General features: G+C 43.7%; 1 protein-coding gene across 5 annotated transcripts in view; it reads right to left on the reverse strand.

The window, feature by feature from the left end:
* The window catches only part of LOC139003530 (guanylate-binding protein 1-like), a 36,710-nt gene extending 22,790 nt beyond the window's left edge, over positions 1 to 13,920 (reverse strand). Inside the window, exons 1-2 of one of the 5 annotated variants that reach the window (XM_070405528.1) lie at positions 13,813 to 13,920; positions 6,010 to 6,221 (exon numbers count right to left, since the gene is read on the reverse strand). In XM_070405528.1, coding sequence (XP_070261629.1) covers positions 6,010 to 6,199 — 190 coding nt within the window. In that variant the 5' untranslated portion in view covers positions 6,200 to 6,221; positions 13,813 to 13,920. Of the gene's footprint in view, positions 1 to 4,942; positions 4,981 to 6,009; positions 6,222 to 13,730; positions 13,780 to 13,808 lie in introns of those variants that run through there. The other 4 variants (XM_070405527.1, XM_070405529.1, XM_070405530.1 and 1 more) reach the window with 4 other exon arrangements.
* Positions 13,921 to 23,198: the final 9,278 nt, after the last annotated feature.

Below are 23,198 nucleotides of genomic sequence, written 5' to 3' on the forward strand. Positions count from 1 at the left end.
ATACTGGATGGTACCCTTAAAAGTGTGAGAGGGTAGCGCTCATGGTGAGTGTTCTTGCCACAATAAAATAAAATAAATAAAATTTAAAAAAAGAAAAAAAGAAAAGGAAGATCACCAGAAAAGGAAGTAATTGAAATGGAGGCAAGAAATATGACATAGAAAGAATTCTTAGCAATAGTCATAAGGTCGCTGAAAAGGATAGAAGACAAATTCAACAATATGTGTAAGAACCAAGAGGAAATGAAGAAGAACCAAGAAGAAATTAAAAATGACATCACTGCAATAAAGAACCTAAAAGAAGGCATCATCAGTAGACTAGGAGAAGTGAAGGGCCGCATCAGTGAGCTAGAAGACAAGGTAGAATAAAATACCCAAGCAGAGCAGCATCTAGAAAAAAAATTTAAAAAACAGAGGGAGAGCCTAAGGGAATTTTGGTACAACATGGAATGAAACAACATCTGCATAATAGGGGTGCCAGAAGGAGAAAAAACTGCGCAAGGAATAGAAAACCTGTTTGAAGAAATAATGACAGAAAACTTCCCTGATATTGGGAAGAAAATCTTACACAAGTCCAAGAAGCTCACAGAGTCCCAAACACGATGAACCCCAAAAGATCGGCACCAAGACACATTATAATTAAATTGGCAAACATCAACGACAAAGTCAGAATCTTAAAGGCAGCCAGAGAGAGACAGAAAATTACCTGCAAAGGATCTCCCATAAGACTATCAACTGATTTCTCACCAGAAACACATCAGTCCAGAAGGGAATGGAATGAAATATACAAAGTCATGCAAAGCCAGGGTCTGAATCCAAGAATACTATACCCAGCAAGGCTATCAATCAAAATGGAGGGTAAAATCAGGAGGTTCACAGACAAAAAAGGATTAAGGGAATTTATTATCACCAAACCAGCAATGCAATAAATGCTAAAGGGTCTGCTATAACAAGAAGAAATAGGAAGGGAAGAAGAAACACAAGCCTACAGAATAAAAATGGTGACAAACAAGAACCTATCAATGATAATTTTAAAAATTAAATGCCCCAATCAAAATACATAGAGTAGTTGAGTGGATAAGAAAACATGACCTATATATCTGCTGTCTACAGGAAACCCATCTCAAAACAAAGAACTCAAACAGACTGATGGTGAAGGGATGGAAAAATATCATTCAGGCAAATGAAAATGAGAAAAAAAGATGGCATAGAAATACTTATATCTGACAAAATAGACCTCAAAGTGAAGGCCATAGCAAGAGATAAGGAAGGCCACTTCATAATACTAAAGGGAGCAATTCAACAAGAAGATATAACTCTTGTAAACATATGCACCCAATACAGGAGCACCCAAATACATAAAAAAGTTCATGGAGGATATCAAGGGAGAGATTGACAACAATACAGTTATAGAAGGGGACTTTAATACCCACTAACACCACTGGACAAATCCTCTTAGCAAAAAATTCAGCAAAGAAATAGCAATCCTAAATGACTCACTATGTCAGATGGAATTAATTGACATCTTCAGAACATTTCACCCCAAAGTCACAGAATATACATTCTTCTCAAGTGCACATGGGTCATTTTCAAAGATAAACCATACATTGGGGCACAGGCAAAGTCTCTTCATACTCAAGAAGATAGAAATCATATCAAGCATCTTCTCAGATCACAGTGCCATAAAACTAGAAATCAACTACAATAAAAACAATAAGCCCTGACAGGTTTGGCTCAGTGGATAGAGCATCAGCCTGCAGACTGAAGGGTCCCAGGTTCGATATCAGTCAAGGACATGTACCTTGGTTGCAGGCACATCCCCAGTAGTGGGTGTGCAGGAGGCAGCTGATCGATGTTTCTCTCTCATTGATGTTTCTATCTCTCTATCCCTCTCCTCTACTCTGTGTAAAAAAATCAATAAAATATATCTTTAAAAAACAAAAAAAATCAAACACCTGGAGGCTATATAGCATGCTTTTAAACAAGATTGAGTTACCAAAGAGGTCAAGGAAGAAATAAAAAACATAATGGCAACAAATGATAATGAAAACACAACAATCCAAAATCTATGGGACACAGTGAAAGCAGTCTTGTGTTGGAAGTTCATAGCTCTGCAGGACTATCTAAAAAAATAAGAAAAGATGGTAATAAATTATCTAACCCTACAACTCAAAGAGTTAGAAAGAGAGCAACAAGAAAAGCCCAGCGTAAGCAGAAGGAAGAAAATAATAAAGATCAGAGCGGAGGTAAATGACATAGAGACCAAAAAAAAATACAAAAGATCATCATAACGAAGAGCTGGTTCTTTGAAAGGATAAACAAGATTGATGAACCTCTAGCCCGGTTCACCAAGCAGAGAGAGAGGACCCAAATAAATAAAATCAGAAATGAAAGAGGAGAAATAACAACTGACCCCACAGAAATACAAAGGATTGTTAAAAAATACTATGAACAACTCTATTTCAACAAACTGGACAACCTAGATGAAATGGACATATTCTTAGAAAAATACAAGCTCCCAAAACTCTATCAAGGAGAATTAAAAAAACCTGAATAGGCCAATAACTACCGAAGAAAGTGAAACAGTGATAAAAAAATCTTCCAGCAAACAAAATTTCTGGTCTGGATGGCTTTACAGGGAAGTTCTACCAAGCATTCAAAGAAGAACTAAAACCCGTCCTACTCAGATTATTCCAAAAAATTCAAGAGGAAGGCACACTTCCAAGCTCTTTCTATGAAGCCCGAATTACCCTAATTCCAAAACCAGATAAAGACACTACAAAAAAGAGAACTATAGGCCAATATCCTTGATGAACCTAGATGCTAAAATCCTCAATAAAATTCTTGCAAATCAAATTCAGCATTGTATTAGAAAGATCATACACCATGACCAAGTGGGATTTATTCTGGGGATGCAAGGATGGTACAATATTCACAAATCAATAAATGTAATACATCACATAAACAAACTGAGAGACAAAAATTACATAATCATATCAATCTATGCAGAAAAAGCATTTGACAAAATCCAATACCGTTTTTGAATAAAAACTCTCAGCAAAGTGGGAATAGAGGGATCATACCTCAACATAATAAAAGCCATATATGACAAACCCACAGCCAACAGCATACTCAATGGGCAAAAACTAAACTCATTTCCCCTAAGAACAAGAACAAGACAGGGATGCCCACCTTCACCACTCTGGTTTGATATAGTACTGGAAGTGCTAGCCATAGTGATCAGACAAGAAAAAGAAATAAAGGCATTCAAATTGGAAAAGAAGTAAAACTATCCTTATTTATAGATGACATGGTAATATGCATAGAAAAACCCAAAGACTCCATAAAAAAACTACTGGACCTAGTAAGTGAATTTGGCAAAGTAGCAGGATACAAAATTAATACCCAGAAATCTATGGTCTTTTTATACACTAATAATGAACTCACAGAAAGAGAAGTGAAAAAAACAATCCCATTTACCATTCCACGAAAAAAATTAAGATACCTAGGAATAAACTTAACTGAGGACATAAAAGACCTGTACTTGGAAAACTACAGGACGTTGAAAAAAGAGATAGAGGAAGACATGAACAAATGGAAGAATATACCATGTTCATGGATTGGTAGAATCAACATCATTAAAATGTCCATATTACCCAAAGCAATCTATAAATTCAACGCAATCCCCATAAAAATACCAATGCATACTTCAATGACCTGGAACAAATTCTCCAAAAATTTATCTGGAACAAAAAAAAGACCCCAAATAGCTGCAGCAATCTCTAGAAAGAGGAACAATGTAGGAGGGATCACAATACCAGATATCAAGGTATACTACAAAGCCACTGTTCTCAAAACTGCCTGGTACTGGTACCAGAACAGACATATAGACCAGTGGAATAGAACAGAGAACCCAGAAATCGACACAAGCCAGTATGTTCAATTAATATTTGACAAAGGAAGCAAGACCATACAGTGGAGTGAAGACAGTCTCTTCAATAAATGGTGTTGGGAAAACTGGACAGATACGTGCAAAAAAATGAAACTAGACCACCACCTTATACCATACACAAAAATAAACTCAAAATGGATAAAGGACTTAAATGTAAGATGGGAAACCATAAAAATCTTAGAAGAAGTCATAGGCAGCAAAATAGCAGACATTTGTGTTAGCAATACCTTTACTGATACAGCTCCTAAGGCAATGGAAACTAAAGAGAAAATAAACAAATGGGACTACATAAAAACAACAACAACAACAACAACAACAACAACAAACTTCTGCACAGCAAAAGAACCATCAACAAAACAACAAGAAAGCCCACTGCATGAGAGAACATATTTGCTAATGTTATCACCAATAAGGGTTTAATTTCCAACATTTACAGGGAACTCACATAACTTAACAAAAGGAAGATAAACAATCCAATCAAAAAATGGGCAAAGGACCTAAATAGACACTTTTCGAAAGAGGACATTCAAAAGGCCAAGAGGCATATGAAAACATGTTCAAAGTCACTAATCATCCGAGAGATGCAATCAAAACAACAATGAGGTACCATCTCACACCTGTCAGGATGGCTACATCAACAAATCAATAAACGACAAGTGCTGGAGAGGATGTGGAGAAAAAGGAACACTCCTGCAGTGCTGGTGGGAATGCAGACTGGTGCAGCCACTGTGGAAGACAGTATGGAGTTTCCTCAAAAAGGTTAAAATGGAACTTTTATTTGACCCAGTAATGCCACTTTTAGGAATATATCCCAAGAAACCAAAAACACCAATCAGAAAGGATATATGCATCCCTATGTTTATAGCAGCACAATTTACCCTAGCTAAGATGTGGAAACAGCCTTAATGCCCATCATCAAATGAATGGATTCAAAATTGTGGTACATCTACATAATGGAATACTACACTGCGGTAAAAAAGAAGGAATTCTTACCATTTGCAACAGCATGGATGGAAGTGGAGAGTATTATGCTAATTGAAAGAAAAATACCACATGATTTCACCCATTTATGAATAATAAAGAACATTATAAACTGATGAACAAATATAGATACAGTGGCAGAGCAGCATCGAACAGTCTGTCAAAATACAGTGGGAAGGTTGGGTAGGGTTGGGCGGGGGGAGGTAAGAGATCAACTGAAGGACTTGTATGCATGCATATAAGCATAACCAATGAACACAAGATACTGGGGAGTAGGGGAGGCCAGGGGAAGGTCAATGGAGGAAAAAGGAGACATATATACTACTCTTTGTAATACTTTAAGCAATAAAATTAAATTAAAAGAAAAAGAAAAGAAAATATACCAATAACCAATAAACACCTAAGAAGATAATTAAAAGCACTAGCTATCAGGCAAATACAAATCAAAACCACAATGAGATACTATTTCACACCCATTAGGATGAGCACTACCAAAAAACAAAATAGCAGCCTGGCTGGCGTGGCTCATGGTTGAGTGTGGACCTATGAACCAGAAGGTCATGGTTTGATTCCCAGCCTAGGTTGCAAGCTTGATCTCTAGTGTGGAGAGTGCAGGAGGCAGACAATCAATGATTCTCTCTCATTATTAATGTTTCTATCTCTCTCCATGTCTGAAGTCAATAAAATTGAACAAACAACATCAAAGTCACCACACACACAGCAAAATAACAGGTATTGGCAAGAATGTGGAGAAATTAGAATCCTGGGCATTTCTGGGAGAAATGTAAAATGGTAGAGTTGCTGTGGGAAATGAGATGATTATTCTTTAAAAAAATTAAACATAGACTTCTAGGAAAAGAATACAAATTATGCTTTTTAAAGGGAAATTAAGGAAAGTGGGAAGAGACAGTGAGTTGACTCTTTCAGACCACAGTAAGGTAAGAGCATGACGGTAGATTAAAAGTTAGCTTTCAAAATTCCTTCCCATCTCTACCTTACTCTTCCTTTAACACCATATTCAAAGCTGGGAGTGTGGGTAGACAGAAGGGATCTGGCAGAGCTTAGCTGGTGCCCCTCACCTTTTTGCTGCCCTGCCAGCTTGTTCATCAGGTAGGATTTGCCTGTGCGGTAGAGACCCACAATGGCCACCACCACAACAGGCTGTGTAATGGCAGACAGGATCTTCAAAGCTTCTGGATTAACCACTAGTTGCGTGTTAGTGTTCTCAATGAGGCACACCGGGCCTGGCATGTGGATGTCTGAGGCCATGTCCAGGGTGTCACCTTATCTGCAAGCAAGGAGATGAGGTGGATTAGAATTTCCAATCTGAGTAGATCAAGAACTTTCACCAGGTTATTTTGATCAAAAAGGTAGAGTCATAAAATTTCCCAATGTGGCCAAAAGTTCTGTATCAACAGTGAGATGGATGAGGGCAAGATTTGTATTCTTTTAGCAAGTTATAGAAGTGCAATTGAAGTAGTCCATTAAAAAAATATTGTTATGACAAGGACATCAACATTTAACCACTTTCATGAACAAAATCTTTAATTTACCATAGAAATCTTTCTTTTTAGATTCTCATTAAAATTTTCAGACTAGAGCCCACCTGGTCTGGCTCATTGGTTGAGCGTGGGCCCATGAACTAGGAGGGCAGGGTGCAATTCCTTGTCAGGGTACATGCCTGGGTTGCAGGCTTGATCCCCAGTAGGGGATGAATAGAAGGCAGCCAATGAATGTTTCTCATTATTGATGTTTCCATTTTTCTGTCTTCCTTCCTCTCTCTAAAATCAATAAAAATATATAAAAAATTTATTTGCTAGACATTAAATAAAAAATAGAATAGGCTTTAGAGCAGGGGTGGGCAAACTTTTTGACTCGAGGGCCACAATGGGTTCTTAAACTGGACCGGAGGGCCGGAACAAAAGCATGGATGGAGTGTTTGTGTGAACTAATATAAATTCAAAGTAAACATCATTACATAAAAGGGTACGGTCTTTTTTTTTTTACTTTTATTCATTTCAAACGGGCCGGATCCGGCCCTCGGGCCGTAGTTTGCCCACGGCTGCTTTAGAGAGTAGTTTACATTTTGACCATATGTAAGAAATTTAATATTTATTTGTTAATTAATTCTGCTATGAATAAAGACTTTCGGGAATAAATGTTTTGTCATTTGATGTATGCTTTGGACAATTTTCACAGATTTTTTTTGTTGCTAATCCTCACTGGAGGATATTTTTCCATTAATTTTTAAGGACAGTGGAAGGGAGGGGGAGAGACACAGAGAGAGAAATATCTATGTGAAACAGACACTTGGATTGGTTGCCTCCTGCACATGCCCCCACCGTAACCATTCAATCCACCCTTTATCCAAGGGTCGACACTCTAACTGCTGTTCGCAAACAGGCAGGGCATTTTTCACAGATTTGAAATGTGTTTTTTTCTACTAGTTGTGCTTATTTTGCAGAAATGAAGATTCACAGAACTGTGTATACTGTGATTCTGGAAGTGGAACTAATATAACTTACATTACAAATTTTATAAAAATGTATGACTCTATTAAAAACATGACTAGGGACATTCCCATCCAGGCTGTGCCAGAGGCACAAGAGGAAACACCTACGCTTTTACAAACTCTCGGATCCACTGAGCTGGTTTGGGCAGGATCATGAGGCACCAGATCCTACGGGGAGAGGCAGCACGGCCTTGCAGTGGTTGGAAAGTGAGGGAGGCTCTGTAGCGCAGCTGCTCGCCGGCACTGGGGTACGTGAAGTCCCAGAGTCTCAGAGAGCCATGGAGATGCCATTGCTATTTGCTCCTCCCCATGACTGCCTGAGACCCCGCCCTACTCAATTTACATCCCCATCCAAGCTGTGCCAGTGGCACAAAAAGACCCACCTGCGCTTTTGCAGCCTAACCCAGAAAATTTCAGACTTCAACTCCTCGCACCCATGGGAGACACACTCAAGAAGCAGACCCAGGAGAACCAAGATGGCGGAGTAAGGTACAGACCTGTGGGTGCTGCCTCCCACAACAACATTGAAACTACCAACTATAGGACAAACAGCTATCATACGGAACCATGGGAAAGCTGGCCCAGTGGATGCTCTACAACTGGAAGGAAAGAAAGAAGAGCATTGAGACTGAGTAGGATGTGCAGAGACACCAAGTACAGAGCCCAACCCAACAAACTGCAGATTTCAACTCCTCGCATAGAAAGAAGAGCATTGAGACTGAGTAGGATGTGCAGAGGCACCAAATACAGAGCCACCCCAGCAGGCTGCAGATTTTGGCTCCTTGCATCCAGGAGGGACGCGCTCAGGGGGTGGAGTCGGGTTCGGGGGAGGCCGGGGCCAGGCCCGGCTGGGCTGTTGATGTGGAACCGCTGTACCAGCAGGCGCACAAGCACGTCCACCAGTTCCAGTCTCACGTGGAATGCTGAGGGATGGAAGACAGGCAATCTGTGCATTTGGTGGTGGGCGAAGTCCGAGCAGGCGTGCCAGATGTTCAGCCACCAGGAACACCTGGAGATTTTGTCTGGTGGGGAGCCGCCCGGCAGGGGACAGAGTGCCAAACTTCGTGTTGCCCCGGTGAGGTCGGCATGGCCCCGGTGAGACCGGGACGGCCCTGGTGAGGCTGAAACGGCCCCGGTGAGGTCAGGATGGCCCCGGTGATATTGGGATGGCCCCGATGAGGTCTGGATGGCCCCGATGAGGTTGAAGCGGCCCCGGTGTAGGTGGAAACAGCCCCAGTGATGTCAGGATGGCCCTGGTGAGGCCGAAACAGCCCCGGTGAGGTCAGAATGGCCCCAGTGAGGTTGAGACGGCACCCGGGGATGAAATGGCACTGGTGAGGTCGAGACGGAACCAGAGAGGTCGAGACAGCCCTGGTGAGGTCGGGACAGCCCCAGTGAGGTTGGGACGGCCCCGGTGAGGTAGGGACAGCCCCGATGAGGTTGTGACGAACCCAGTGAGGTCGAAACGGCCCGGATGAAGTTGGGATGACCCTGGTGAGGTTGAAACGGCCCCGGTGAGGTCGAGAAGGTCCTGGTGAGGCCAAAATGGCCCCGGTGAGGTCGGGACAGCCCCGGTGAGGTTGAAACAGCCCCAGTTAGGTCAGGACGGCCCCGGTGAGGTTGGGACGTCCCAGGTGAGGCTGAAATGGCCCCGGTGAGGTCAGAATGGCCCCGGTGAGGTCAACATGGCACTGGTGGGGTCGAGATGGCCCCGATGAGGTCAGGACGGCTTCGGTGAGGTCGAAATGGCCCCAGTGAGATCGGGACGGCCCCGGGGAGGTTGAGACGACCCCAGTGAAGTTGGGACAGCCCCAATGAAGTTGGGACGGCCCTGGTGAGGTTGAAACGGATAATGGGGACCAGTATACACTGATGAACAGGGGTAGATGCAGAGGCAGAGCAGCATTGAACAGACTGTCAAACTAGAGTGGGAAGCCTGGGGAGGGTTTGGGAGAGGGGGTGTTAAGAGATCAACCGAAGGAATTATGCATGCATATAAGAATAACCAATGGACACAAGACACTAGGGGGTAGGGGAGGCTGGGGGAATGTCAAGGCAGGGGGGAAAGGAGACATATGTAATACTCTTTGTAATACTTCAAGAAAAAAAATTATTTAAAAATAAATAAATAAATAAATAAAATTAAAAAAATTCACACACACACACACTAAATAAAAACATGACTAGGGACCTGCCCAAAGCCTAGGTATGAGCTTGTGCAAGCAAGGGACCCTATACTTCAACTTCATTAACTTCACAAAATTTAGACTCCAACTAAAAGGGGGTAAGATTCCATTGCTGCAAATACTGAATGTTGCCAAAAACCATGTTTGTGTATGCATGTGTGTGGTGTAAGGGAACAAAAGACCATGAAATATGAATTAAAAGATCAGGAAGGCCTATGTTGTTCGAGGAAAATGTATTTCTAGTCATACTTTTGTAGGTTTTCTGTTTTGTTCTGTTTTTCCACTTGGTAGAGGAGAAGGAGAAGAAGGAAGAAGACAGAAGGGGAGAAAACTGGGGAGAAAGAGGGATAAGAAGAGCTAAAAGGAGAGGGAGAGATGGCTGTCAGAGAAGTAGGTGATGAGTAAAGTTCATGCCAAGCCAAGGAATTCAGAGGCAGTTTCCAGAAAGCAAGAACAAAACCACTTGAGTGCACAGAGAGGTCAGGTAAACAAAATCTTGGCTTTAGCAATGAAGGTTCATTAAAGAGAAAACTTTTTAGTAAAGTATTGGGGCCAAATTCTACTTGTAAAGGGTAAGAAAGAAGTTGGCCTTAAGAAATTGGATCTAGTGAACCGGGGCTATATTTATTTTATTTTATTTTAAAAAATTGTTATTTTTCAATTACAGTTGACAATCAATATTATATGAGTTTCAATGTACTACATAATGGTTAGACATTTGTATACTTTAAAAGGATCCCTTCTATGTGTCTAGTACCTACATGTCAGCATACATAATTATTACATTACTAGAGGCCTTGTGCATGAATTTGATCTGGCTGGTGATCAGGGCTGATCAGGGCAGGCTGGATGGGGGAAGGGACCGAGGGAGATTGGCTGGCCAGGGGGAGAAGCCTGGGAGGTTGGCCAGATAAGGGGGGAAGGGCTGCGGAGGTTGTCCAGCTGGCTGGGGGAGGTCAGCTGTGCAAGGTTGGCTGTGGGAGCACACTGACCAGAAGGGGGCAGCTCCTGCATTGAGCCTCTGTTCCCTGGTGGGCAGTGCACATCATAGGGGCTAGTCGTTCTGGTCATTCTGCAGTAATGGTTGCTTTGGCTTTTATTATATAGACTAGAAGCCCGGTGCACAAAAATTTGTGCACTTGAGGGGGAAGGGGGGGGGGGGTCCCTCAGCCCGGCCTGTGCCCTCTCGCAGTCTGGGACCCCTCGGGAGATAACGACCTGCTGGCTTAGGCCTGCTCCCGAGTGGCAGAGGGCAGGCCCAATCCCTAGGTGCAGCCCCTGGTCGGGCTCAGAGCAGGGATGATTGGGGAGTTGGGGCGCCACCACCTGTCATGCACAGAGCAGGGCGAATCGGGAGGTTGAGATGCCACCCTCAGTCACGATCAGGGTAGGGCCAATTGGGGGGTTGGGGCACCACCCTCTGTCACACTCAAGGCAGGGTCGATGGGGAGGTTGCGGCTCCACCCCCTGTCACGCACAGAGCAGGGCCAATCAGGGGGTTGGAGCGCTGCCCGCTGTCACTCACAGAGAAGAAACCATCAGGGGGCTTGGGGCTGCGTAACCTGTCACGCACAGAGCAGGGTAGATTAGTGGGTTGGGGAGCTCCCCCCTGTGGCACACAGAGCAGGGCCAATCAGGGGGTTGAGGAGCTCCCCCCTGTCACTCACAGAGTAGAGCCAATAGGGGAGTTAGGGCACCGCCCCCTGTCACACACAGAGCAGGGCAGATCAGGGGGTTGGGGCGCCGCCACTGTCACACTCAGGGCAGGGCCGATGGGGAGGTTATGGCTCTACCCCGTCACACACAGAGCAGGGCCCATGGGGGGGGAAAGGGTTGGGGCACCGCACCCTGTCACAAACAGAGCAGGGCCGATCAGGGGGTTGGGGTGCCACACCCTGTCACACACAGAGCTGCAGGGCAATCAGGGGATTGGGGAGCTCCCCCCTATCAGGCACAGAGCAGGGCTAATCAGGGGGTGGGGCGCCTTCCCCTGTCACGAACAGAGCAGGGCGGATAGGGAGGTTGTGGCCCCTCCCCTTGTCACACACAGAGCCCCAGGGCGATCAGGGAGTTTGGGCGCTGCCCCCTGTCACGCTGATCCCGGTGCTGGGATGCCTCATGGCTCCGCTGATCCCGGTGCCGGGAGGCCTTGTGGCTCCACTGATCCCAGTGCTGGGAGGCATATTACCGTTTTACTATATAGGATAGAGGCCTGGTGCACGGGTGGGGGTCGGCTGGTTTGCCCTGAAGGGTGTCCTGGATCAGGGTGGGGGTCCCTACTGGGGTGCCTGGCTAGCCTGGATGAGGTGATGATGGCTTTTTGCAGCTGGTCACACACCCTTCAGGGTGGGGGTCCCCACTGGGGTGCCTGGCCAGTCTGGGTGAGGGGCTAAGGGCTGTTTTCAGGGTGGCGGGTGACTGAAGCTCCCAACCGCTCCTTTTTCTCTTTCGTTTTTTATTCTGGGCCAGCTTTAGCTCTGGCTCCAGCTCTGAGGCCTCTGCTGCTGAAAGAAGGTATCTGGTTTGTTTGGGTTCTATAATCGAACCACTGTTTCAACTCCAGCTCTGAGATCCCGGCTGGCTGAAAGCAGGGATCTGCGTTTGTCCTATAATTGAAACAATGTTGCTGTCCTGCTGGCTGAAGCCCGGCTGGCTGAAAGCAGGTTTCTGGGGTTTTGTTTAGCTTCTATATTTGTAACAATGTTTCAAACTGCAAGCTCAGAGCTGGCAGCGGCAGGCAGGGAACATTGGCTTCCTCCGTCACTGCAGCAAGCAAGCCTCCTGTTTGCTTCAAGCTGCCTGGCTGCCGGCCGCCATCTTGGCTGGCAGTTAATTTGCATATCGCCCTGATTAGCCAATGGGAAGGGTAGCGGAGGTACGGCTAATTACCATGTTTCTCTTTTATTAAATAGGATTATTTACTATATTCCCTAGACTTTACTTTACATCCCTGTGACAGTTTTGTAACTGCCAATTTGTATTTCATATATATATATACGGAGCCCCAAGCCCCCTGATGGTTTCTTCTCTGTGAGTGACAGGGGGCAGCTCCCCAACCCCCTGATTGGCCCTGCTCTGTGGGTGACAGGGGTCGGCGCCCCAACTCCCCAATTAGCCCTGCTCTGAGCCAAACCAGGGGCTGCACCTAGGGATTTGGCCTGCCCTCTGCCACCCAGGAGCAGGCCTAAGCCAGCAGGTCATTATCTCCCGAGGGGTCCCAGACTGCGAGAGGGCACTGGCTGGGCTGAGGGACCTCCCCCTCCCCCCTGAGTGCACAAATTTTTGTGCTCCGGGCCTCTAGTATATATATATTATTGATTTTTTACAGAGAGGAAGGGAGAGGGATAGAGAGTTAGAAACATCGATGAGAGAGAAACATCGATCAGCTGCCTCCTGCACACTCTCTACTGGGGATGTGCCCACAACTAAGGTACATGCCCTTGATCGGAATCGAACCTGGGACCCTTGAGTCTGCAGGCTGAGGCTCTATCCACTGAGCCAAACAGGTCAGGGCCCAATTTGTATTTTTTAATCCCTTTCCCATTTTCACCCAGCCCCCATCCTCCCTCACATATGGCAAACAGAACCTGAGTTACTTTTCAATGAGTAATTCACTTTGATACAAAGCTCATCTATATGACAAATGTCTGGTGTTTTTGTGAATCTTCATCTTTCACTCTGAGTTTCAGGTTTTTCTTTCTTCGTTTTTAACAGTGTCATGTGACTGTTCACACTGCATCTCATTTTCTCTGTTTCTTTCTCATTAAAATAACATATCTGTAGCCCTTCCAGTGTGTCAGCTTGAGCAAGTTCCATCAAAGACAATGGTAATTTAACTGTGTCTGCAGCCAACTCCATGTTGGCAAAAATAAAGACAATCACAATGCATTTCAAACTCCGAGCTTAGCCCCCTGTCTGCTGCTGCCTAATTCCTCCAAGCGCAGTAGTGACATTTAGGGATGCGCTTCCACCAGATATCACAGGGATTGCACCTCACCGCCTGTCCCACGCGGGCTCTGCTGCAACTTATCCTCATGCTCATCGTTCTTTGGAAAAGGAACTGACCCCCCTTATAAGTCCCTCCCACCAGCCCCAACCTTACCCTGGACTCCATTTCTCACAGTACAGGTCCTTTAGAGGTGGAGAGAAAGCTGCTTTGATGAGAAAATAAAGTTCTTACCTGTTTTTTTTTTCTCCTCAGTGTAGGTTGCAGTGGTTTGTTACTTCTTTGCCTTTCACTGGATGGTTGGTCTTTTGTTTAAACTCTGATGTGACGTGGCTATCATGACTTCCTAAAGTACTTTGTTAGAAATAATGGATTTAGAGGAATGTGAAACTGAAAGCAGAGTACAAAGCAGTGACTCAACCACCATAAAAGGAATTTTTGGAAGCTTTGTAAACAGGAGGGTACATGGATTTTACAGGATTTCCTATCTTGTTCATGACAGGCCAGCAGAGGACATTTGGTTCAGGTGGACTAGAAAGTCCCAAAGGAGAAAGTGGCCCCAGTCTCATTTCATGGAGTAACCTGTGGTCACCTTATCTGGCTCAACAGGCGGCAGTCACACTGAGGAAACACAGCAGGCCAAGGATAACAAAGGCAGCTTACAGCCCACAGTCTCTAGGGACACCACTAATCAGGCTGAAGGACAATGGATTCCATGTAATCAGACTAGAACACTTACATCCCCCAGTCTCCACCCTACTGGTTTTGCACGTAAAATTCAACCCCAAGGACAGTGGAGACTGCATGCTAACCTTCCCTGGTTGTGGCTCCATCCCCCCATTTCCTCTAATAAACTTCCCTCCTGCTTGCTCACTGTGTCCACCTAATTCCTTGAGTGACTCTAATCTTACAGTTCAGTTTGACAAAAGCTCCATTGCTAGTTCCTGGGAGTGTGGTCAGCAAGGTGTGGCTCCCTCTTCCCCCTTTCAAGCAGGGTAAGGTATGTCACTGGGAGAGGCAGGCACCAGTATTTCTCATCCCCTCCAACACTGAGTTGCAGAGACTGGAGGCTGGGGCTCCCAATCTGCACCCAGACCCACTCACAGAGTGAAGGCTATAGCTGATGCACAGCAGGCTGAGATTGCCTGGCCTGATCACCCTCCCTTTGGCTCACTTGTAGGAAGGAGTTTCCCAGCTGGGAGAGGCAAGTGGGGAAGACCAGAGGCTACCACCCCTGCCCAGGGAGGAGCAGTGGCTCAGAGATATTTGTCCAGGGAGAGAGGCAGTGCATCATCACAGAGATCTCTGAAGTTCTCCCCCAAATAACTGATTTTATTGAAACAGTGTGGGGACTTGAAGAAACTTTATTGCTAGCACATTGACTTTACAAAAAACACAAAAGGAGGTTTACAGGGAGGAAGCAAGTGATTTCAGACGGTAGCACAAATCCATGTAGAAAAACAAAGAGCAGCACTAAGGGAATTATGTAATTATAAAAGAGTATAAATGCAGATTTATTTTCCTTTCTCCTCTTAACTGGTTTAAAAGCAATTGTATACAACAATTGTATTGCAGGGCCCATGACATACTTAAATGTAATATATGTAGGAATATGACACCTGATATTAAGATAAATTCATAGGAATAAAGAGAACCAGAAATTGTAAGTTAGAAAATTAATATAACAAGCCCTATACATTTATCCTTTCTCCTTTAGCTTCTTTCAAGACATATGTGGATGAAAGGGCCACATGCTGACCTGACAAGCTTAGGGGAGGCCTGCATGGCAGTCTTGCAAACTCAGAGACCTAAAGTAACCACAAAGGATGGTCTGAAATTAAACTTTAACTAAAAGCAGTTATGGTGGGCAGTTATGTCCTAGGCTGGTATCTTCACTGACAAGATCAACCTTTACCTTAACTGAGCCTATCTGTCTTTTTGCATCTATGATAACATACCCTTGAAGTGTCTGGGTAACTTATAATTTCCCTTTTTCTGGACCCCCCTGGGGCACAATCAAATGTGCTGGGCGCCAGGCAGATACCACAATTTCCTTCATTATCATGTTAGCTGTTTTTGCATCCACCTAAGTATGTGTCCATCATTTTACTTTTTATCCAATCCCAGGGGTTTCTCTCCCCCCCAATCCCTGCTTTGCTTTCTCCCACCTCTCTAATCTACCACCAGTGGATTTCATGCAACCCACCTAAGTCCCTTCCTTTGATTGCTATGTATAAATACAGATGTAACCTGCCAGGGGTCTTGTCCATCATCTAGAAGGGTTCAGGAATCTGGAGAAGGGCTGCATGTAAATTATTAAAGAGTCCAGAGATGAAACATAAATTTGGAAGGCATTTTGGGGTGCCAGAGGAGCTTTGCTGTAGGAACCAAGTTCTGTTGTCTCTCTGGACCCCTTGCTTTTTATTAACAAAAATTGTCCTAAAGCAAGGTAGATATACATATCAAAGGCAAGGTTTAGGGGATTGGGGGAACTGCCTATGGCTGTTCAGGTGTTTGGCCAGTAGGAGGCAATAACATGTAGACTGAAATGACCTCAGTTGTCTGGCAGCAAGCAATCATCTATGCAAATCTTTAGGTGTGGGGAAATGCCCTTAGCCATTTCCAGCAGGCAATCCTCAAGGTTCCTTCAACCTTTTGATGAAACTTCTTGCATTTATGACATGCTGGAATTAGTTTCTGACAGTAACCTGCCAATCTCCAGAGCATTATCTCAATTTGCTGAGGTTCTGCTTCCTGGCATATGTTGACAGTTTGGCTCCAGTAAACTCACAAAAATTCTTTACAGGTTTCTTTTCTTTCTTTTCTTTTTTTTTTCAAGCAAAGTGTGGAAAATTTATTACAAGCAGATTCAGCCTCCCCACAAGGGGAGGGCGACCCAAGAATGGGCTGCCCATTCAAGCCTTGTAGTCCAGGGGTACATATTTGCTACAAGCCTGCTCTAGGTCTATCTGTGTTGTCACTTGATTGATTCCCTCAATTGTTTTTGCCCAGCAATGGCCCTAAACTTTTCCTGTGTCTGTGTGTTCTTTCTCTGTTCCTATGCTGAACTTTTTGTTTATTTTTTTAAAAATAAATCTTTATTGTTCAGATTATTACAGATGTTCCTCTTTTTTCCCTTCATAGCTCCCCTCCACCTAGTTCCCACCCCACCCCATGCCCTTACCCCCCACCACTGTCCTCATCCATAGGTGTAAGATTTTTGTCCAAACTCTTCCCTCACCCTTCACATCCCCATCCCCCTGAGAATTGTCAGTCCACTCCCTTTCTATGTCCCCGCTTCTATTATATTCAGCAGTTAATTCTGTTCATCAGATTATTTTTATTGACTTAATTTTTAGATTCACTTGTTGATAGATATGTATTTGTTGTTCCTTTGTTGTTCATAATTTTTATCTTTACCTTTTTCTTCTTCCTCTTCTTAAAGAATACCCTTCAGCATTTCATATAATCCTGGTTTGGTGGTGATGAACTCCTTTAGCTTTTTCTTGTCTGTGAAGCTCTTTATCTGACCTTCAATTCTGAATTATAGCTTTGCTGGGTAGAGTATTCTTGGTTGTAGGTTCTTGCTATTCATCACTTTGAATATTTCTTGCCACTCCCTTCTGGCCTGCATAGTTTCTGTTGAGAAATCAGCTGACAGTTTTATGAGTACTCCCTTGTAGGTAACTAAATGTTTTTTTCTTGCTGATTTTAAGATTCTCTCTTTGTCTTTTGCTCTTGGCATTTTAATTATTATGTGTACAAATGAATCACCTGCACTTTTACAGCCTAACCTAACAAACTGCAGTTGGGTCAGAGAGCTCCAAAATTTCCAAACCCCCCAAAAAGAGGAGAAATTTGCAGATAGCAGTTCATTGAGTCACAAGGCCCTGGTGATTGATTTGGGATTTCTTCAAATGATGAGTCAGTGTGTTAAAAGGAAGGTCAGAGGACATACATAAAGCCAAGAGATATATGAAAACATGCTCAAACTCACTAATCATCCGAGAGATGCAAATCAAAAGGACAATGAAGTACTATCTCACTCCTGTCAGGATGGCTATCATCAATAAATCAACAAACGACAAGTGCTGGCAAGGATGCAGAGAAAAAGGAACCCTTGTACACTGCTGGTGGGAATGCAGACTGGTGCAACCACTGTGGAAATAGTATGGAGTTTCCTCAAAAAATTAAAAATGGAACCCCCATTTGACCCAATAATCCTACTTCTAGGAATATATTCCAAGGAATCAGAAACACCAGTCATAAAGGATATATGCACTGCTATGTTCATAGCAGCACAATTTACAATAGCTAAAGTTTGGAAACAGCCTAAGTGCCCATCAGCAGATGAGTGAATTAAAAAACCATGGTACATCTACACAATGGAATACTACGCTGCTATAAAAAAGAAGGAACTCTTACCATTTGCAACAGCATGGATGGAACTGGAGAGCATCACGCTAAGCGAAATAAGCCAGTCAGAGAAAGATGAATATCACATGATTTGCTAGCCTTGCTTCTTTAGTAATTTGTGGGTGCTTTAATAAATTGGCTTGCCCTAACTGGTTCGCTCAATGGATAGAGCTTTGGTCTGCAGAGTGAAGGGTCCCAGGTTGGATTCTGGTCTAGGGCACATGCCCAGGTTGCGGTCTCAATCCCCAGTAGGAGGCATGCAGGAGTCAGCCAATCAATGATTCTCTCTCATCATTGATGTTTCTATCTCTCCCTTCCTCCCTGAAATCAATAAAAATATATCGAAAATAATTAAATTGACTTTATCAGAATGCAGCTACCTGGAGTTTTCTCATATAAATTCACTTTTAAGAGATGACAAGAATGGAGGTTGGGGTGAGCCCTCTCCCTCTTACTCAGGGTTCTTTGGTGTCTGTGAGAGGTATCTGTCATGACTCTTTTTAACTTTTTTGGTGAGCTATCCTGCAGTTTTCCATAGCAGCTACACCATTTTTCATTCCTACTTACATTTCACAACAGTTCTAATTACTGCATATCCTTACCAATATTTGTTATTTTTTACCTTTTGGACAGTGGCCATCCTAATAGGTGTGAGGTGATATTTGGTTTGCATTTCTGTAATAATTAATGATATTGAACATCTTTTCATATGTATATTTTATTTGGAGAAATATCTATTTAACTCCATTGACTAATTTTAAACTGAGTTGTTTTTGAATTTTAGGAGTTCTTTATATATTCTGAGTATCACATATGTAATTTTTAAATATTTTCTCTCATTCTGTGAATTTCCTTTTGACTCTGTTGATAGTTTCCTTTGATGAACAGAAGTTTTAAAATTTGATCTAGTCTTATTTGTCTTCTAGTGGCCCAGTGCATGAAATTCGTGCATGGGGGTGTTGTCCCTCAGCCTGGCCCCCACCCTCTCCAATCTGGGACCTCTCAGGGGATGTCCAACTGCTGGTTTAGGCTCGATCCCATGCATCCCTCTCGCAATCCAGTACCGCTGGCTCCTAACCGCACACTTACCTGCCTGCCTGATCACCCCTAATCACTCTGCCTGCTGGTCTGCTTGCCCCAAACTTCCCCCCTGCTGGCCTTCTCGCCCCCAACTGCAGACCTGATTGCCCCCATCAGCCCCCCTCTGCCGGCCTCTTTGTCCCCAACAGCCAGCCTCCTTGTCCCCAACTGCCCCCCCCCCCCCCCCGCTGGCCTTCTCACCCCCAACTGCCCCCTTGCCAACCTGATCGCCCCAACAACCCCCTCCACCCAGCCTCTTTGCCTCCAACTACCCTCCCCCCCCGCCGGCCTGATCACCCCCAACTGCCCTCCCCATCTGGCCTCATGGCCCCCAATTGCCCTCCCTGCCAGTCTCATAGCCCCCAACTGCCCTCCCTGGCTGGCCTGCTTGCCCCCAACTGTGTCTTCCTGCCAGCCTGATCACCCTCAACTGCCCTCCTGTTTTGGCCTGATTGCTCCTAACTGCCTCTGCCTCAGCCCCATCACCATGGCTTTGTCTGGAAGAACATCAGGAAGGTCTCGTGGTCTAATTAGCATATTACCTTTTATTAGTATAGATTTTTGCTTGTTCCTGTGGTGTTGGTCTCATATCTAATATCATTGCCAAATCCAATGTCATGAAGTTTTTCCATATGTTTTCTTCTAGGAGTTTTATAGTTTTCAGTCTTATGTTTAGATCTTTAATATATTTTGAGTTAATTTTTATATGTGGCTTAAGGGTCCAACTTAATGCTTTTGTGTATGGATAATCCATTTTCCCAGTATGATTTGTTGTTCTTTCACCATTTTCCGGGACTTGATGAGATCATTTGATCTTACAGGTGAGAGTTTATTTCTGAAGATTACATAGCCAGATTACATAGCTATTCAGTAAGAAACAATACAACACATCCAATAAAGGCATCTCAAGAGAAAATACCACGGGCCCTGCCACATGGTCTCCATATCAAATGCAAGAAGTGCCACAAATGTCAGCTGTGAAGAACTGACTCTCCTATGTGGATGAAAGGGGCCACATGCTAACCTGACAAACTCAGGGAAGGCCTTCAAACTCAGAGACCTCCAGTAACCACAAAGGATGGTCTGAAATTAAAGTTTAACTAAAAGCAGTTCTGGTGGGCAGTTACATCCTAGGCAGGTATCTTCACTGACAAGGTCAACCTTTACCTTAACTCAGACTATCTGTCTTTTTGCATCTATGATAACATATCCTTGAAATGTCTGGGTAACTTGTAACTTCCCTTTTTCCGAACCCCTTGGAGCACAACATAATGTGCTGGGCACCAGAACAGATACCACAAATTCCTTCATTGTAATCATGTTAACTGTTCCTGCACTCACCTAAGTATGTGTCTATCATTTTACTTTTTATCCAATTCCAGAGGTTCCCACCCCCTACCCCCACTTTGCTTTCTCCCACCACTGTAATCTATCACGAATGGATTTCATGTGACATACCTATGTCCCTCCTTTGATTTCAATGTATAAAAATAGATGTAAGACGGCCATTCTCCAGAGCACGATCACAATCCATTGAGATATTGCTTCCTGGCAGTTATCAACAGTTTGGCTCAAATAAACTCACAAAAACTCTTTACAGGTTTGAATGTATTTTACATTAACACCCACCTTCATATTTGCAAGAAAACAACTGCCCCATGAAAAAGAGCATCTCTGCTTGGCTCACATCTGCATCTGAGTCCCACAGTGGTGAGTCTGCTTGGCAGAATGTAAGTCAGTCACATTGTTACCAGAAAGGGGACCTGGCCCTGAGAGGGTCTGCCTAACACCGAGTGGTAGTGGGTGGTGTGAGGGTTCTTGACTTTGTGCAGGAAAAGTTTCACAACATGAGTCCAAGTGAATTTTAGAGGATGTTTACTAGACTTGGGAAGTGAACAAGAAAGGGCTGGGGCAATGAGCTTAGGCTGGGCTGCTTTGGTTCACTAAGAAGTCAGAGAAATGGGGGCCTAGGGGTTAGGTTTAGGGAGTTTCTCTGGATGAACTGCTACTACCCATTGCTGCCTTAGTTGCAAGTCTTGTGGGGTCCCTTAGAGTTGAGGAGATGCCTGACTATAGGGAGAGATGGGGATGCGGGTGGAGGGAGGGAGGGGGGGCACGGGCATGATACTGGGAGGGAACCTGGACCTTTGTTTTAAAGGCTGGACATTTAGGGGAGGTTTTAGGGAGGTACTCAATATAACATTCACCAGCTTCATGCTGATGTACCAAAATAAGGTTTATTCTCTTACCTTCATATGCCCTTGGGTGTGGTTGGCAAATGGCACTAACTGGATTTCTGCTGTCTGTTCCTGAATAGGGTGATTTAAGCAACTGACCCTCTGGTTGGGGAGGAGAATTGCAAACCACTTGCTCTTAAGTGTCTGGGATTTAGGGAAGATGGGATTTACTAATGGCTGCCCATGCTTGGCATCTAGATTTTCAAGATGGCTGCCATTGCTGTTTAAATATCTGTCTCAGTTTCCCTATTCAACTCATCCTGGCTTCCTGGCCTTTCCCAACATGCTTCCCCATGGGAGGGTCTGGGAGTTAGGGTTGTTTATCTCCTACTTTTAGAAATAAAGATGAAACAGGAGTTTTGGGGGGTGAAATAGACAAATTTAGGAAATTTTAGAAATTAAGGGGACCATGAAAAAAGTACAGGGCAGCAAAGTAGCAGAAGGTATATTTCCATAGAATAGGGGAGCTGAAAAGCTTCAGCAGGTACATTTCCATAGAATAAGGGGGCTAGAAATAGCAGAAGGTCTATATTTACAAAATAAAGGGAAGGAAGCCCCTCATTCAGAAGGAGAAGAAGAAGACCCAAAGGGAATAGGAAAACAATAAGGAAGGAGTGGAGGAAATGTGAAGTTTGACCTTTGAGCTCAGAAGTTACTATAATAACCAGTCCAAGGGAAGAGTGACCAATCAGAGGGGATATCAAGGCACAAGGATCTGCAGCCTTTACAAATAGGAACTCAGTGGGACTCTTCCTCCTTCCCATGTGAGAGTCTGTGCTGGGAGACTCTCCCTCCCCACATGGGAGTCTGCTCTTGTTTCTCAATAAATTTCCACCTTTGCTATACATTCTTCTGTTCCTGGATTCATTCTTTGACTCCTATGAACAAAGAGCCCAGGACCCATCCTGCCCAGGGGAACACCGCGTGCTCCAGTCCAAAATTCCGTTTCAAAGATTGATAATGGGGGAAATTTCCATGCACACGAAGATCATTCAATCTAGCCAGGTAGAGCATTGTTAATATGAGGCTCTTATTAGTATTTTCATGCATATCACATACAGCACTCTTTTTCCCTTTTCTCTTTGCAGTGGCATCTCAATATTTTAATTTGTTCCTCTACTTGTTTGTAAGTTCCACACATTATTAACATTCTTTAGGTTAGTCAACTTTTAACTTTCATACATATATACTCTCATCCCTGTCTAACATATTATTTGCTCTGCATTTAGCATTCATTTTGGTTTTACTCAAAGTTGGCATTTTTCTTAATTATTAGTGTACTTAATATATTGTGTCTGTCTAAGCAGAAAGCAAATTGATTCATTCTTTAACTCATATTATGGGATTATCCTCTCATGCCATTAGTTCATTAGTTACTCAAGGAAAATGAATAGTGTCTTTTTAATATTTTTATTGTCTAAAGTTTTACATATGTCTCCTTTTCCTCTAATTGAACCCCCCGCCCCCAAGCCATTCCCACCCCAGGCAAGTCTCCATGGACCCAGTGTCTGTGTCCATTGCTTAAGCTAATATGCATATATACAAGTCCTTTGGTTGCTCTCAAACCCCCATCCCCTACCATTTGCCTCTGAATATATTCCTGTTCATCAAATTATGTTGATCATGATATCCTACATATGAGTGAGATCATGTGATATTTATCTTTCTCTGACTGGCTTATTTTTCTTAGCATAATGCTCTCCAGTTCCATCCATGGTGTTGCAAATGGTAAAAGTTCCTTCTTTGTATAGCAGCATAGTACTTCATTGTGTAGATGTGCCAGTTTTTTATTTTAATTTTTATTTATTTTTTGTACTTGGGCCTTTTATTATAAGCAATCTCTGTTAACACAGGATGAGAGTAGAACACATCAAACAGACTACAAAGAAGT

This window comes from Myotis yumanensis, unplaced genomic scaffold, assembly GCF_028538775.1.
Source record: "Myotis yumanensis isolate MYYU_CA2020_CCGP unplaced genomic scaffold, mMyoYum1.0.hap1 SCAF_2, whole genome shotgun sequence".
NCBI lineage: Eukaryota > Metazoa > Chordata > Mammalia > Chiroptera > Vespertilionidae > Myotis > Myotis yumanensis.